The sequence below is a fragment of the Pelophylax lessonae genome, assembly GCF_965119305.1.
Source record: "Pelophylax lessonae genome assembly, chromosome: 4".
Taxonomy (NCBI): domain Eukaryota; kingdom Metazoa; phylum Chordata; class Amphibia; order Anura; family Ranidae; genus Pelophylax; species Pelophylax lessonae.
In genome coordinates, this window is record NC_138771.1 from 352,165,167 (window position 1) to 352,183,002 (window position 17,836).

Below are 17,836 nucleotides of genomic sequence, written 5' to 3' on the forward strand. Positions count from 1 at the left end.
AACAAAAAAAAAAGCGACAATTTTGCAAAAATTACAATATTTTTCACATTTTTTTTATATGAAATTCCCCCAAAAAATGTAAAAATCTAAATTTTTTAACATTTTAGGCCAATTTGTTTTCTGCTACATATGTTTGGTAAAAAAAAATCCCAATAAGCGTATTTTGATTGGTTTGCGCAAAAGTTATTGCGTTAACTAAGGGAAAGATTTTCTAACATTTTTTAATGAGTAATGGCGGCGATCTGCGATTTTTTTTGCAGGACTGCGACGGACAGATCGGACCCTTGACTGACATTTTTGACACTTTTGGGAGTACCAGTGACATTACTACAGTAATCAGTGCTAAAAATATGCACTGTTACTGTAAAAATGACACTGGCAGGGAAGGGGTTAACTTTATTGGATAAGGAGGGGTTAAGTGTGTCCCTAGGGGCGTGCTTCTAACTGTTATGGGATGTGGCTGTTTGTGTAAAAATAGAGAAATATGATCCTGTATAGCAGGACCGTATGATCTCTGTTCTTACACAGGGGAGAATGGCAGGCGGCTTTGTTTACATTAGCCGCCTGCCTTTCTCACTCTCCACCGGGAGATTGCGAGTGACCGGTGGACATCGGGTCCGCCGGTCACACGCGTGGACTGCTTAGGGAACGAGAGCTCGCCCTCTATAGGCTCACAGGCTAGTGACGTACCCCTACGTCACTTTGCCTGTGAGGGGCTGACCGCCGCCGTAAATAGTCGTGCGGCGGTCGGCAAGTGGTTAAAGTGATTTCTCAGCAAAATAAAGCATGGAGACATAGATGAATGGGTGAGTTTGCTTTAAATAATACAAATTAATTAAATAGTGTTTTTGGTGCTCTGATGACGTGTCGATCCACTTTAAAGGAGAAGTATAGGCAAAGCTATAGCTGGTGGCACCGATCGTTCGGGACAGGCTGGTTGTACAGAAGTTAATCAGTAGATCAACTTCTGTATAACCAGGGTGCCCAAACATGGATTAAAATTTGGCCATTCTCTGCTGAACTGGATGAATTTTGCTCCATGTATGGCCGATTTAGAGGCCTAATTTATCACTTTATAATTTTTAACAACATAATGAAGTTGCTTATCCTTCGCAATAGGATTCAAACCTGAAAGTCTGAATCTAAAACTGGTCATACACGATTAGGTTTTTTTTGCATTTAGCCTGAAGGCTATATAGCATGGATAGATTAATCTCCCATTGTATCTATTGAAATATGACAGGGAAAGGACACACAACCTCTACACAATTTCAAAGGGAAACGTGCACAGCTTAGGTTGTCATTCACAGGCTGTGTGCTAGAGGCCCCCTCACCCATGCCCCCCAATCCCTTGGAGTCAGCATAGCCTGTCAGAAAACACAATGCAGATAGAGGATCGAGACTGCAGATTAAAATCACACTCAGTGCTATGGATTGAGGCCAATACACACAACAGAATGGAATGCTTTGTTAATTTTTCATGTCAGAGATTTATGACCATATTAAGGCCCCTTGCACACTGCAGCTTAAAAAACGCTCAGTACAGCTTTTTTTTTTCTGAGCTAAAATAGAGCCCATTCATTCTAATGTGCCTATGCACACAGCCGCGTAAATGAGCGCCGCGTATTCTTCAGTAAGAACAAAATAGAAAAATCTGCATTTTGGAACAGTAATTTACGCCTAATGCGCGCATTTACGCGCAAATACGCGCAAATGAACGCACATGATCCCATACTGTTGATCTGAAAAAAAAATTAGCATATTCAGAGGCGCGAATTTGCGCGAATGCATATACGCGAAAATGCGCGCATTTCAATGAGACAAAAATTACGGCTGAAAAAGGAGATGCTCAAACAGGAGTATCGTGTGCAAGAGGCCTAACACATAAGGCTCACAGAGGATGGAAGTTTCAAACACAAGCACAACAAAACAGAGCTCAGAATGAGGCACAGGGTTACATTACTTTAGACTTAGTTTCTCTACAAATATATTATCCAGAAGGTAGTTTCTATATCTTAAAATTTACAAACCAATAAAATCAGGTATTTGTTGTAGGAATTAAAGTGTCTACTTGCATTAAATGAAATCAAGGAGTACAAATTGTTACATTTAAAAACAATCATATATGCCGCTAAATTGTAAAGAAAAAAAATCCAAATAAAATGGCACTTTAAATTTACATGCATCCATATAGCACAACAGAAGTATTTGCAACATCACATGCAGTTTATCAATACAATAGGAAAAAAAGATCCATACTGAATGATGAAACACTGCCATGCCATGCATATAACCCCAGCACAGGCTACAGTACTTACAGTGAATTTGGCCTGCTCATTTTGAATACTTCCAGGTCAGGGTCGCTGGAGTTATGATTATTCATGTTGGACCGCTGAACACAGCTGGAGCCCACGGAACTGTTTGCATTGGATGAATTGACTGATTCTGCACTGGAATTTACACTGTTTCTTTTCTCATCTGGAAGAAAAAAAAATGCAAAACGACCTTCAATATGAAAAAGGTTTGGCTACATTGCTTCTTATGCTTTTCTTTTCCTACTGTGTGCAAGTCAATATTTGTCATATGATGTGTTCAAGTTGCTGGATTTTCTAACAGTTAAAGGCAAATGCTGGCATTAATGTTGTTTTCAAACAAATCAAACATTATCTATTAAATTGTAATAGAAGTACTTTTAACTAAATGAGCCATGACAAGATATTCATTGAACTACACACACGGAAACAGTTAGATCTCCCTAGTTGCATTCTCTTACTTCACCTTCATTGTTCTCCATGTACTAAACCTATAAAAGGCAGTGAATGTGGTAAATCAGTGGTCCTCAACTCTGGTCCTCAGGGCCCACTAACAGGCCAGATTTTAAGTATTACCTTGGGGAGATGCAGACTAGAGTACTGCAATCACTGAGCAGCAAATTATATCACCTGGGATGTATTTCACTTATCTTGCAAACCTGGCCTGTTAGTGGGCTCTGAGGACCACTGTGGTAAATGACTGGCTTCAGGGGTTACAGAGTCCATAGACTAGATGGTAACAGGCATAGGGTGCAGGTGCATGAAGGTGCCTGTACAGTATCAGTATATACCTGCTAAAGCATCATTTGCTTCCTGCTGGACCATTCCGAATGGGCAACGTTTGAACACATCCTGAGTAGCATTGGAGCTTCATCATCCTCCCAAGCAACCTACACTCCTTTTGCCCAAGCACATTGATGGGCTGCCTCACTAACCTGACTGAGCTTACAAGCTATGACAAAACAAGTAACTGTCAATAGCTTTGATGGTCCAGAATGGACGGGTGTTCAGATGTGTAGGAAAGGTATGTACTGGTGCCTGCACTTTATACCTGCTGGCAGCTTTTCTTTTTAATGTCACCATAAACTAAAAATTTCCTTAATAACCTAAAGTGCTTGTAAAGTCACATGTAGTAATTACTTTGAGCTCTCTGTTTTAGGTCCCTGTTCAGTACACTGTGTATGTTTTCCTAAAACTTTAATGTTTAACTACTTCAATACAGGGCACTTTCACCCCCTTCCTGAAACTATGTACGTATTAGGTCCAAGCCACACCCCCTGCCTTGGTATTAAGCCCACTTAGGACAGTTTCTCATGGGCTTCAGCTTGCATAAGAGCAATGTGAACAGCAAGCTTTGGTGAAGCATGTGCAGAGCTTCAGCAAGCTTTGTTGAAGCTTTTAAAGTACCTTTCAATTCCAGTTTGTAAATTTTGAATACAGATCCTAATAGGAGTGTTGATTGCCACTTTAAGCAAGTTGCTAGCTTGCTTCAACAAGCTTCAAGAAGGGCTGAAGCCTGCTAGCAGCTTGTTTAACCACTTCAATACAGTGCACTTTCACCCCCTTCCTGCCCAGACCAATTTTCAGCTTTTAGCGCTGTCACATTTTGATTGACGCGATCATGCTACACTGTACCCATATAAAAATGTTTTTTATTTTTTTTTCACACAAAAAGAGCTTTCTGTTGGTGGTATTTAATCACTGCTGGGTTTTTTATTTCTTACAAAAAAAGAAGAAAAAAAGACAGAAAATATTGAAAAAAATAATGTTTTCTCATTTTCTGTGAGTAAATTTTGAAAATCAATAATTTTTCTCCTTCACTGATGTGCGCTGATGAGACGGCACTGATAGGCACTGATGAGGTGGCACTTATGAGCACTGATGAGGAGGTACTAATATGCTGCACTGATGGGCACTGAGGGACGGCACTGATGGGCACTGATGAGCAGCACCATCAGTGCCCATAGTGCTGCCAGTCAGTGCCTAGATGAGCAGGCACTCATTGGCACTGACTGGCAGCACTATGGGCACTGATTGTGGGCACTGATGGTGGGCACAGTGAGCACTGATGGTAGACACTGATTGGCACTGTTTTTCACTTTTTTGTAATCAGGGCACTGATGATCATTCCCCTGATTACCTGTCCTGGGATCCCCTGTGAGGAGGAGCCGCTGATCGGCTCTCCTCGTCTCACACTCTGACAGTGTGAGGCGAGGAGAGCCGATAAACTGCACTTCCTCATTTACATGTCGCCGGCTGTGATTGGACATAGCCGATCACATGGGTAAAGAGCCATGTCATTGACTCTTTACCAAGATCGGGGTCGCGCCGTGTAATAGTAACACGGCACGGCCACGTTCGTAGCACTGCACGCCCCGGGAGTGCGCGAGAGGCTGTTTTGGTGCGCAGTCATATGACGGCGTCCCAGAACAATAGCTGCACCGCCCTGCCGTCATTTGACTGTGGGTGGGCTGCAAGTGGTTAAACCTTCTTTGCAGAGCCCTGCTGTCCTGTCTTGTGACTTTCCTCTGTTCCCTTCCTGAGTGAGTACAGTAAGAAGGGCGGAGATTCCTCTATGATGACTGCAAGCTTACAGAGGGAGGTAACTTGTCTGCACAGCAGGGCTTTGCAAAGAAGGTATTTAGCATCACAATTTTAGGAAAACACACACACTGTACTGAACAGGGACTTAAAAGTGAAAGGATCAAAGTAATTAATACATGTTTATTTTACAAGCACTGGAGCAGCTGCAGGGAGGAGAGGGGAGGGGAGGAGAGGAGAGGGGAGGGGAGGGGAGGGGAGGAGAGGGGAGGGGAGGCACATACCGACTACAGAACTGACAGGGAGAGAGGGACAGGGAGATGCAGAGATGCTGGAGGACAGAGGCACGTAAACTGATAAGGCTATTAAAGATCAGCAGCCATGATAAATGGTCAGTTTACAGAGGGGAAGGCAGGAGCAGGCAGGAGCAGCAAGGTATTATACAACATAGAAAGGAACAATTGACAAAAGCACTGTTCAATATCTAACTTCTTACCCGCTTGCCAACCGCCATAGAGCACTTTTACTGCTACAGGATGGCTGTGCTGCCATATATACACGTGATCCTGCACTTCCCAATATTGGGCGCGAGTGTGCACTGCCAGGGGCTTGCTCCCACTGTGAATCTACACAGCGAGAGCTGATCAACGGTTCCTGCAGACCTGATTGTCTACCGGCACCCGCTGATTGTTCTGTACTCAGGCAGAACAGCAGTCTATAAATAAGGCAGATTGCCGTTCTGCCAATATAAAAGGTATGGATCCTGTGTTCATGTAAAAGCCGATCCAGTCCTTCCACTAGTAAAAGCACATCACCCACTACACAATCAGCAGCTAGATACACATTTAACCCTTTGATCAGCCCTGATGTTAACCCCTTCCCAGCCAGTGCATATTTTTAGCACTGGTCACTGTATTAGTGTCACTGGTTCCCATAAAAGTGTCAGTTAGGCGTCCAATTTGTTTTCCATAATAATTGCAGTCCAGCTAGAAGTCACTGATCGCCCTGATTATAGTAAAAACAAAATTAATAAAAATTCCATAAATTTATCCCCTAGTGTGTAGACACTATAACTTTTGCACAAACCAATCAATATACGCGTGTTGGGATTTTTTTTGTACCGAAAATATGTAGCAGAATACATATTGGCCTAAATTGATTAAGAAATTAGATTTTTTTAAATTTTTTATTGCATAGGTTTTAGAGCAGAAAGTAAAAAATAGTTTTTTTTTTCCAAAATTGTCCTTCCGTTTATAGCGCAAAAAAAAAACCTGCAGAGGGGATCAAAGACCACCAAAAGAAAGCCTTATTTGTAAGGAAAAAGGACATCAATTTTATTTGGATACAGCATCGCACGACCACACAATTTTTAGTTATATTGTATTGCAGTGCCGTATCGCAAAAAAATGGCCTGGTCAGGAAGGGGGTAAATCTTCTGGAGGTCAAGTGGTAAATGGGTCAGGAGCATGTGTTTTTTTTTTTCTTTTGGGGGGGGGGGGTTTCAACCACTTTAGGCAGTCAAAATGTGAGAAGGTTTAGAGCAGGGGGTTTTCAAACTATGGCCCTCCAGTTGTTCAGAAACTACAATTCCCATCATGCCTAGTCATGTCTGTGAATGTGAGAGTTTAACAATGCCTCCTGGGATGTGTGGTTCCGCAACAGCTGGAGGGCCGTAGTTTGAGGATCCTAGGTTTAGAGCATAGCTAATGGTTTAGTGACACATTGAGGATAAGATGAACAATGCCTCAGAGGCATACCCTTTGGGTTAGGCTGCCCTTTATACAATGCAGCTCTCAAGATCTATCGATATTCCATAAATCCTGCCATGATAAAATAACAGTTATAACAAGCATCCGCCCACAGGTGTATGAGATTAGCATCATGTTTGATACCCATCAAATTGTGATCTCATTTTATTCATTAATACCAGCTGGATTGTTAAAAATGGTTTCCTGGAAATATTGATATAGTTAGAAAATTTTTGATTGACATTTACCTCTAGAGGTCTACTAACTGGAATGTGTGAGAAAGGGCATACAGGCTATGTCACAACAAGGAACTGTTAGAGCTTTGGTGGTCCAGAATGGACTGGTAATCAGATGTGTAGGAAAGGTATGTACAGGTGCCTGCACTTTATATCTGTTGGAGCTTTTATTTGTAATGTCACTATAAACTAAATTTTCCTTTAATAACTTAAGCAGTCAGAATGTGAGAAGGTTTAGCATAACTAATGTTTTACTGACATTGAGGATAAGATGAACACTGCCTCAGAGGCATACCCTTTGAGTTTGCCTTGTGTTCGCCAGCACATTCTTGTGAGGCCAGAAGAAGGTTATGGAAAAGATCTTGGCAAGGGAGCATTGCTCAGACACTTAACTCTGTCTGTATAACTGATAATTAGCACAATATGAACAAAACGTAAGAGGGTACCTGGACAGACAGGATCATTTAAAATTCATATACAAATACCGGACTTAAAATAAACCATACTAGCTCAAAGATATATTAGTAGGCACACAATGGGGTCTATTTATCAATGTTTTCACCCAGATTTCATGCAACAATTGCTTTCACCTATGATTCCATTAGAAAAATGTGTGAATCTTGGGTGACAGTTGCGTAATTCTTGAGTGAAAGAAAAAAAATCCTACTATATTTTCAGGATAATCCTTGTAAACCTGCTGAAATAATTATTCTCTAAGCATGTACACGAATGCAAATGTGAGCTAGTAGAGTGTTTTTTTTCCCCCCACCTTTTTACACTACAATTTATGTGGTGTAAACACAGACACTTGCACTCTGAACCCAATGTGCGCAGAAGACAGAAGATGGGGAGCATCCTTCATTGCGAATGGGGAGAATGGGATCCTTGAAATATTAGGTGTGGTAGTGGGATTTTTTTTTCTACCCATTCTAACCACTTTAATACCACCGATTTTGACATGTTTCAGAAATTTCCCCATAAGAAATAAAGGAAACTCAAGACGATTTGTTCCACAACCATTATATAAAAATGATTGTAAAAATAAAACAAATTAACCTGAACTTCAAAAGACAGTACTGTACAGTATTGTGTACAGTACTGTACCTCTGTGGTGGAAAAAAAAATGAAAAATCAGTTTTAATGTAAAAAAAAAAAAAAAAAGAAGGCTTCCAGATCCTTATGACAATCCCCATTTGAATGACACCAATACATATCATCCAGAAGTTGGAGGACTGTCTACATCACCATGCCCTCAGGGATCTTCGATCCTGTCTGACAGTTTTCTTCATGGTCTCTCCTGGGCTCGTATTTGGTATACACTGCATTCGTCCATTGTGGCTCTAAGGTGCCGTGCTACTTCATACTGTACATGAACTGCATATAGGTTCCCATACTCACATGGGCCTTGGCCCTCTCAGTGTGCAGGTGCACATACATTAGGGGTTCCATCCACTGCAGAACTCTGAGACACTTGGGAACTGTTGACGTCCCTTCCAGGTGCTCCAAAAGTCAAAATTGGGCCCATTTAGCCATTTTCCCTCCCCGGTGTCATGCGACTCTTTATTGTTACAAGGTCTCAGTTGTGAATGGGGAGCAGATGTGTTAAATTTGGTGTTATCACTCTTATTTTCTCATACCAGTCACTGGAAGTTCAACATGGCATCCCATGGCAAAGAACTCTGAGCATCTGAAAAAAGAATTGTTGCTCTACATAAAGATGGCCTAGGCTATCAGAAGATTGCCAAGACCCTGAAACTAAGCCGCAGCATGGTGGCCAAGAACATACAGCGGTTTAAAAGGACAGGTTCCACTCAGAACAGGCCTCGTCATGGTCGACCAAAGGAGTTGAGTGCAGGTGCTCAGCGTCATATTCAGAAGTTGTGTTTAGGAAATAGACGTATGAGTGCTGCCAGCAAGGGGTGGGGGGTCAGCCTGTTAGTGCTCAGACCATATGCCACACACTGCATCACATTGGTCTGCATGGATGTAGTCCCAGAAGGAAGCCTCCTCTAAAGATGATGCACATGACAGTACACAGTTTGCTGAAGTCAAGAAGACTTAGGACATGGTTTACTGGAACCATGTCCAGTGGTCTGATGAGACCAAGATAAACGTATTTGGTTCAGATGCTGTCAAGCGTGTGGTGGCAACCAGGTGAGGAGTGCAAAGAGAAGTGTGTCTTGCCTACAGTCAAGCATGGTGGTGAGAGTGTCATGGGGCTGGGGCTGCACAAGTGCACTGGGGAGCTACAATTTATTAAGGGAACCATGAATGTCAACATGTAATATGACATACTGAAGAAGAGCATGATCCCCTCCCTCCGGAGACTGGGCCGCAGGGCAGAATTCCAACATAAGGACCCCAAACACACCTCCAAGATGACCACTGCCTTGCTCAAGAAGCTTAGGGAAAAGATGATGGACTGGCCAAGCATGTCTCCAGACCTAAACCCTATTAAGCATCTGTGGGGCATCCTCATATGGAAGGTGGAGGAGCGCAAGTTCTCCAACACCCACCAGCTCCGAGATATCATCATGGGAGGAGGACTCCAGTGGCACCCTGTGAAGCTCCAGTGAACTCCATGCCCAGGAGGGTTAAGGCAGTGCTAAAAAAATAATGATGGCCACACAAAATATTGACACTTTGGGCCCAATTTGAACAATTTCACTTAGAGGTGTACTCACTTTTTGTTGCAAGCGGTTTAGACATGAATGGCTGTGTGCTGAGTTATTTTGAGGGGACAGCAAATTTACACTGTTATACAAGCTGCTGTAAGATTCTGGTACCTCCGGTACCCTTAATCACCACTTTCTCTGTAATGCGTCCCACCTTTCTCTTCAGGTGGTACGCATATACCTTTAAGAACGATGATGTCACTGCTGAGCGCCGCAGAGCGGCTATTTCAACCGCCGGCGGTCTCACTCACATTGTTCGTTCAACCTGCCTTGTTATCCACATGCTTTCAAGCCTGTCTCTCGATCGGAACCTCCAGCTATTCTCTTTACCTGGAGCAGACCGGAACCTCACTACTGATCCCTGTATCTCGCTACCGGATCATTCCTTATCTACTGGACCTCTCTAAACTACTAACATTACAAGTGATAAGTACCCCGCAGGGGAACCCTCCATAACCTTATTGCACTATCTACCTATGCACATTAAGGACTGTTACTACCTATCCATACTATCCTATCATCTGCACTGTTACATAGATAGCTAGCTCTTGAGCCTACTACCATCTATCATCTGCACTGCTGCATAGATTGCTAGCTCTCCTGTCTACTACTATCTATCCTTGCACTGGGTTAGTCTATCCTGTATTTGTCATCTGCTGTCCTCACCACCTGTTAGCATACTCGATACTAACCTATCTGCATTCCTAAATACCATCTTGAACTCTCCTATACAAACCTATCAAGTGATTACCATCCTTGTCACTGTTCACACCTGTCCCTTCAGCACATCACCTTCATACTATCATATACATCCTATCACTCCAGGAACATCTCATTGAGTGTGTATATATCTGTATGTTGAAGCTGACAGGCCCACAGTGATGAGTCCTGGAGAGTTGGATCTGGTATTCAACACATCTCTACATGACTACTGAGTGGAGATTTTGCAGCTGCAAATCCAGCCTATACTAAAAACGCAGGAGCGTTACAGCTGCACACTCAATACTTCACATTGTATCAAAGTGTCATTTCCTCAGTGTTGTCACATGAAAATGATAATAACATATCTACAAAAATGTGAGGGGTGTACTCACTTTTGTGAGATACTGTATGTGAGCAGGACCGATGTGTGCTTTCGCCACTGCATGTGAATACAGGGTGATGGGTGCTTAAAAATTTCTTTATCTTTTTTTTTTATTTTTACAGTGTTTTTTCATTTAAAAAAATGTGATCACTTTTATTGCTGTCAAAAGACATAAAACCCCACATCTCTCGTTTAGGCTTCACCGGTTGGTCTGATCGGCTACTTCATCGGCCGTTATGCGATCAGTAAACAAAGAGCCAGAACCGTAAGTGACTAAATAGTCAACGCTATGATGACACACAGTTAGAGGAACAGCATCAGTTCCTATCACTGTGAGACCAGACCTGGATGCCGCCGGCTTCATCGTTACCATGCTTCCCGGTCGCTTAGGAAAGAGCCTGGTAATGCCGACGGTGGGACCCCATTATGCCACCTGTAAAAGTATTCTGGTGGCTCCCAAGCCGCTCAGAGTACTTTTACATAGAAAGAGAATGACACCGGGATCATGGTTGTAGCCTCTCGGTATCACCGCTTCCCTACTGCGACGTATATATACTGTGGCCGGTAGGAAGCGGTTAAGCACATCCAATCCTTACAGGGAGTAAGGATAAAACAAAACAGAAACATGTTTTTATTATGTATTCTTTCTTCTAAAAAAAGAAAAACAGATTTAGAACATTTTGGCTTTTTGAGAGGATGTTATTTAGAGTCAATGTCAGGGATGCTTTTAAAATATCATGGGCCACAATACCGTGCCATTAGCACGCTTCTACTTAAATATCACTTCTAGCAATCATACTGACATAACTTGCTGGTTTTGAGGTCAAGGCTGTTGGCCGACATTTCTGTTATTACACATCACATTACACAGTATATTTATGCTGCAAAAATGGCAGTTATTTTCCCTGTTTCTGTCAAAACCAACAAGTCTAAAGCACATCTACTTTCTCCCTCAGAGACTGATATTAAACACAGTTTTTCTTTTGCTGCATTCCTTGTATGTTAGGTAAGATTCCCAAATGAGACCCAACTATAGGCTGCATACTGTCCTTCCGAAGCATTAAAGTGGTATTAAACCCAAAACCAAACATTTATTATATAGCAGTTTACTAATTCTTAGATGTGATGCTGTATTCATTTTCTCTTTTTAGGCTCTCTTCTATTTTCATCTGGTGATACAGCCAGTAAGTCTGTTGTGTTTCAAAAGCATGAGATCTGAAGCATAATGTATCAGTTCAAATGGACTAGACAAATCATGTACCACTGGCAGGGGTGTTTATATCATCAGCTTGTAGTTATTCATGTAAAACTTCTATCCCAAAAGGAAAAAAACTGTTTGGTGTGACTGGTTGTAAAGTGTGAGCTGGAGTTTTGCTTCAATTTGTCAAATGTACTAGCAGCTTTAGATAAACTAAAGCCTCGTACACATGCATCGAAAATTGGCAGGGAATTTTCGGCCAACGTCCGATCTGACGATTTTCGGCTTGTTAGTATGATGCTTCCAACAACCGACTCCGACTTTTTGGCCGAAAAAAATCTGGTGTGCAGACTATAAAATTTTTGTTGGCCGTCAAAACATGGCCGATTTTCGTGCAGTCAGTACAGATTTCGACAGGGAAAAATCTGATGAGCAAGTCTGGGCATGCTCAGAGAAGAAAAAACACAAAGAAAGCAAACCAACACATGACATCACTTCTGAAGTAGATTTTTGTTGGGCGAGAAAATTCGTGTGCAGTCTAGGCACATTCCAACCAACAAAAAACCACTCTGGACAAAAGTCGGACGATCGGTCGGCCGATAATTGTTGCGTATGTACGGGGCTTAACACTGCCCCCCCACCCAATGCTATTATCTGCTGTGCCTCCTGTACACATTCATCCAGAGCTGTGTCTCAATAATACAGGAGGTGTGTTACTGGCCAGATCAACAGGTGAAAACAGAGGGGGAAAAGCCAAAGAAAATAAAAAAATTATGCAGCCGCCACATTTGATGATTGGCAAGCTGCACTATATTGCATTTTTGGGTTTTGGGCTTAATACCACTTTAACCACTTGACCTCTGGAAGATTTGATGAACAGGCCATTTTTTGCACTACGTTATTTTAACTGACATTTGCGCAGTCGTGTGAGGCTATACCCAAATAAAATTGATGTCCTTTTTTTTGCCACAAATGGAGCTTTCGTTCAGTGGTATTTGATCACCTCTGCGGTTTTTATTTTTTGCGCTATGAGCGAAAAAAGACTGTCAATTTAAAAAGAAAACAAAAAACAATTTTTCTACTTTCTGCTATAAGACACATGCAAACAAAAATTATCAAATGTATTCATCAATTTAGCCCATTATGTATTCTGCTACATATTTTTGGTTAAAAATCCCATTAAGCATGTATTGATTGGTTTGTGCAAAAGCTATAGTGTCTGAAAACTATGGGATGTATTTATGAAGTTTTGATTTATTAGTTTTTTTACTAGTAATAGCGGTGATCAGTGACTTCTAGCAGGACTGTGATATTGTGGCAGAAAAATCTGACACTGACACTTTTTTGGGAACCAGTGACACTTATATAGTGATTAGTGTTAAAAATATGCACTGTACTAATGATACTAGCTTGGAAGGGCTTAACATGTGGGGCGATCAAAGGGTAAACTGTATGACTAGTGTTTTACCACTGTGGGGGAGGTGCTTTTACTAAAGGAAGGCACTGATTTATGCTCCTGCTTTACAGGGACACAGAATCAATGCCTTCCACACTGACAGAACGGCGATCTGCCTTGTTTACATATAGGCAGACTGCCATTCTGCCTGTGTAACAAACGATCGCTGGGTACCGGTGGACATAGAGACCCGCTGATCGTTTTCAAACCTCCGGTGGCACACATTCACGCCCAATACCCGGAAATGCAGAATTACGTATATAAACGTGATCTTGTGCTGCGCAGCGTAGCCGCCCTGTAGCAGTAAATCTGCTAAGGAGCGGCCGGCAAGCGGTTAAAGGAGAAGTATAGCCAAAGCTTGTTTTTGGCTGTACTTCTGTGGATCACAGGAGTGAAGTTCGTTCTGCACTCTTGGGACCCGTTTTCAGATGACAGCTGGCTAAAGTCCACTGTTGGTTAACGTCACAGAGCAGGTCCAGGCTGGGGAATGCCATAAAAAAAATTATTAAATGTTGGCTATAAAGGCATTTCTAACTATACCTATATAGTAAGCTATACCTATATAAATAAAATCAATATTAAAGTTAGCCTAGCACACTTCCAAAAGTGAATCCTTTTTTATGCTGCAGGTATTTGAAACTTCCAGGTGTGTCAAATATTTGCTTACCCTGAAATTACTCCAACATTTCATATTCCTGATATGTCTCTGTTGTAATATGTACTTGTGTTAAAAAATAATCCTGTTCTCTTTGTATTGCTTCTCTTGTGTAAAATATATACTGATAATGCTGGTCCCCTGCTTTTCTATTTCAAAACTAACCATGCTAGGCGTGAAGGAACATCCTTCCTAATGCGGTTAGCTTTCTGGCTGTGCTGGGAGAGCAGTCTACATTTTCTCCAATGGTCAAAAATGTATCCCGACATCCCCCTGCACAGCCATTCACTGAGGAGATCAGTGTCCTGCTTTTTCTCCACCCCTAGCTCTCTAAGCCCCTTATACAACTGAGAACAGAGATTATATGATATATTATTTTTTTTTACCTACAAACGTTTTGCGTTTATTTTCCATTTTAAAAGGAATGTGTTCACCTACAGTATACTTTTAGGCCTCATGAACATGGAGCTTAAAAAACGCTGCTTATGCAGGTGTTGAGCATTGTTTTTCAGCCTGTTAAAGCACCTCTTATGTAAGCCTATGTGCCCATGGACACAAAGGCATTTACAGGCATATTAGAGGAGCAGCGTTTATGGTCACTTTCAAAGATGCATTCTTGAGGAAACGCACCTAAACATGTCATATAGCGTATGCGTTAATGCATTCTAATGGCAAGTGTCAAAGTCTTACCTTGCCCTCCTGTTGGCAGCCATCTTGGACATGTGCAGACTGCTGCCTCTTATAAACTCTGATTGCATCATTACTTGCCTGCTGCTTGGGTGTCGCAGTGCTGATGCCACACACCTGACTATATCAATCACCTGTTTTGAGTTGCTGCAATAAAATTTCAGAAAAATTTGCTAGCCTGCTGCATCATTTTTTCACTTTGATTTTTGGGGTGTCTTTGAATTCAGCCCTCTGTAGGTTGATCATTTTAATTTCCATCAAACAATGTTGCATCCTTTCGTTCCTAACACATTACCCAGCCCATATCAGTATAGATATCCAGCATATTTTTCCCCATTGAAATCTGATGCGTTTTCAAAGTGTTCCTTTAATTTTTTTGAGCATTGTTTTTAGGGAACACAGGATAATCCCCATACCTCTGCACACTGCAGTGCTTGGTGCCTGAGGCATGAGTGCTGTCACATGAAAACCTGCATACGTAAGATTCAACTCAGGTAAAATGCGTTGTTTTTACCAAAGGCAATGTCTGAATATTCATTTTTATCATGTGCTCAATAAGATTTCCTCAGCTATTATGACCTCCATGTTCAGTGTTACTCTTCGTTTCCAAGTATGTCGAAATAGGACTTCTCAGACCAATAGACACCAGAGTTTTCCTATGCTGACCAATGCATGTCCTAATCTAACAGACCTAGTCAGACATGCCCTCTCTCAACAATGAGGACTGTGTAGGGTGGCCTGGGAATAAAATTGGAACATGTGCGAGTATGAGACAATAAAAAGAGAAAAGGTTTCAACTTGGCTTTATGGTGAACCTATGGCACCCATTCTGGCTGCACATGCACATGTTTTTGGACAATGAGAGAGTGATCAGAAATACCTGGTACTTTTGGGTATAGGGAGTATTCCCTTCCACCCATATGTCATCGCTGGTGCTTGACAGCTGGCTTCTCAGTTGCCCAGACCTGGGACATTTGGGTGGGAAGAAATAATTTAGTATTCTTTTTATGGGTATGACTTCTATACATTAACTGCTTCATGCAGGCCGAATGCATATATGCGGCCTCTCAGCGGGTAGGCCCTAACGCCGAGAGGTCCCACATATGCTTACCAAGATGTAAACAGTGCTGTGCCGAGAGGGTGGACCCTGCACACTTCTGGCAAAGTTACTGGTGGGTAACAGAAAGTTCACGATCATGTGACAGTTGTGATAGCCAATCATGGAGGTCACATAACCGAAATGCCAACCTCCGCCTGCCGTCATGTGAAGCCTCTTAAAGGGCCAGGAAGCACCAGTGCTAAGGGGTTAAAGTGGTTGAGAACCCTTACATATACCCAGTGAAGTGGCTGGCTTCAGGTAATATACAGAGATGAAACAAAACCTCCCATATAAGTTTTACCTGTTTATTTGCAGCTATTTGTCCTGTGGAGCCTTGGAAAACTCAGGGATAAAGAGGATTTTTCACAGACTAACAAAGCAGGGGTGGGGAGGTTTAGTTACACAGCTAGAACACACAGAGCTGACAGGAGGTAAGGGACAACCCCCCCCCCTTCTCATACCACACAGAAATGATACAGAGCTGAGGATATGGATCACAGGCTGTGCGCTGGAGCTCTCCTCCCCCATCACCTTTGTTGGCCTCATGCACACAGGGCATTTACCCAGCTCTTCTAGATGCCTTTCTCCTGGCAAACACGTTTAAGCGCTTGAGCTTTTAATAATTTAATTGGCCGGAATATTGTTTATGCTGGCCACTAAAAGGGCTTGATGCGCCTAGCACTTAAGTGCGTTTATACAGTGCCTTGCGAAAGTATTCGGCCCCCTTGACTTTTATTGCAACCTTTTGCCACATTTCAGGCTTCAAACATAAAGATATAAAACTGTAATTTTTTTGTGAAGAATCAACAAGTGGGACACAATCATGAAGTGGAGCGAAATTTATTGGATATTTCAAACTTTATTAACAAATAAAAAACTGAAAAATTGGGCGTGCAAAGTTATTCAGCCCCCTTAATTGAATACTTTGTAGCGCCACCTTCTGCTGCAATTACAGCTGTAAGTCGCTTGGGGTATGTCTCTATCAGTTTTGCACGAGAGACTGAAATTTTTGCCCATTCCTCCTTGCAAAACAGCTCGAGCTCAGTGAGGTTGGATGGAGAGCATTTGTGAACAGCAGTTTTCAGTTCTTTCCACAGATTCTCGATTGGATTCAGGTCTGGACTTTGACTTGGCCATTCTAACACCTAGATATGTTTATTTGTGAACCATTCCATTGTAGATTTTGCTTTATGTTTTGGATCATTGTCTTGTTGGAAGACAAATCTCCATCCCAGTCTCAGGTCTTTTGCAGACTCCATCAGGTTTTCTTCCAGAATGGTCCTGTATTTGGCTCCATCCATCTTCCCATCAATTTTAACCATCTTCCCTGTCCCTGCTGAAGAAAAGCAGGCCCAAACCATGATGCCGCCACCACCATGTTTGACAGTGGGGATGGTGTGTTCAGGGTGATGAGCTGTGTTGCTTTTACGCCAAACATAACGTTTTGCATTGTTACCAAAAAGTTCGATTTTGGTTTCATCTGACCAGAGCACCTTCTTCCACATGTTTGGTGTGTCTCCCAGGTGGCTTGTGGCAAACTTTAAACGACACTTTTTATGGATATCTTTAAGAAATGGCTTTCTTCTTGCCACTCTTCCATAAAGGCCAGATTTGTGCAGTATACGACTGAATGTTGTTCTATGGACAGAGTCTCCCACCTCAGCTGTAGATCTCTGCAGTTCATCCAGAGTGATTATGGGCCTCTTGGCTGCATCTCTGATCAGTCTTCTCCTTGTATGAGCTGAAAGTTTAGAGGGACGGCCAGGTCTTCGTAGATTTGCAGTGGTCTGATACTCCTTCAATTTCAATATTATCGCTTGCACAGTTCGCCTTAGGATGTTTAAAGCTTGGGAAATCTTTTTGTATCCAAATCCGGGTTTAAACTTCTCCACAACAGTATCTCGGACCTGCCTGGTGTGTTCCTTGTTCTTCATGATGCTCTCTGCGCTTTTGAGACTATCACAGTGCAGGTGCATTTATACAGAGACTTGATTACACACAGGTGGATTCTATTTATCATCATTAGTCTTTTAGGTCAAGATTGCATCATTCAGAGATCCTCACTGAACTTCTGGAGAGAGTTTGCTGCACTGAAAGTAAAGGGGCTGAATAATTTTGCACGCCCAATTTTTCAGTTTTTTATTT

The 17,836-nt window shown here is 42.1% G+C and overlaps 1 protein-coding gene across 3 annotated transcripts in view; it reads right to left on the minus strand.

The window, feature by feature from the left end:
- ARHGAP26 (Rho GTPase activating protein 26) overlaps positions 1 to 17,836 on the minus strand; it is a 771,897-nt gene that overhangs the window by 195,685 nt on the left and 558,376 nt on the right. For all 3 annotated transcript variants that reach the window (XM_082255674.1, XM_082255673.1, XM_082255672.1), the window contains exon 20: positions 2,319 to 2,478. In XM_082255674.1, the coding sequence (XP_082111800.1) occupies positions 2,319 to 2,478 (160 nt within the window). The remainder of the gene's footprint in view (positions 1 to 2,318; positions 2,479 to 17,836) is intronic.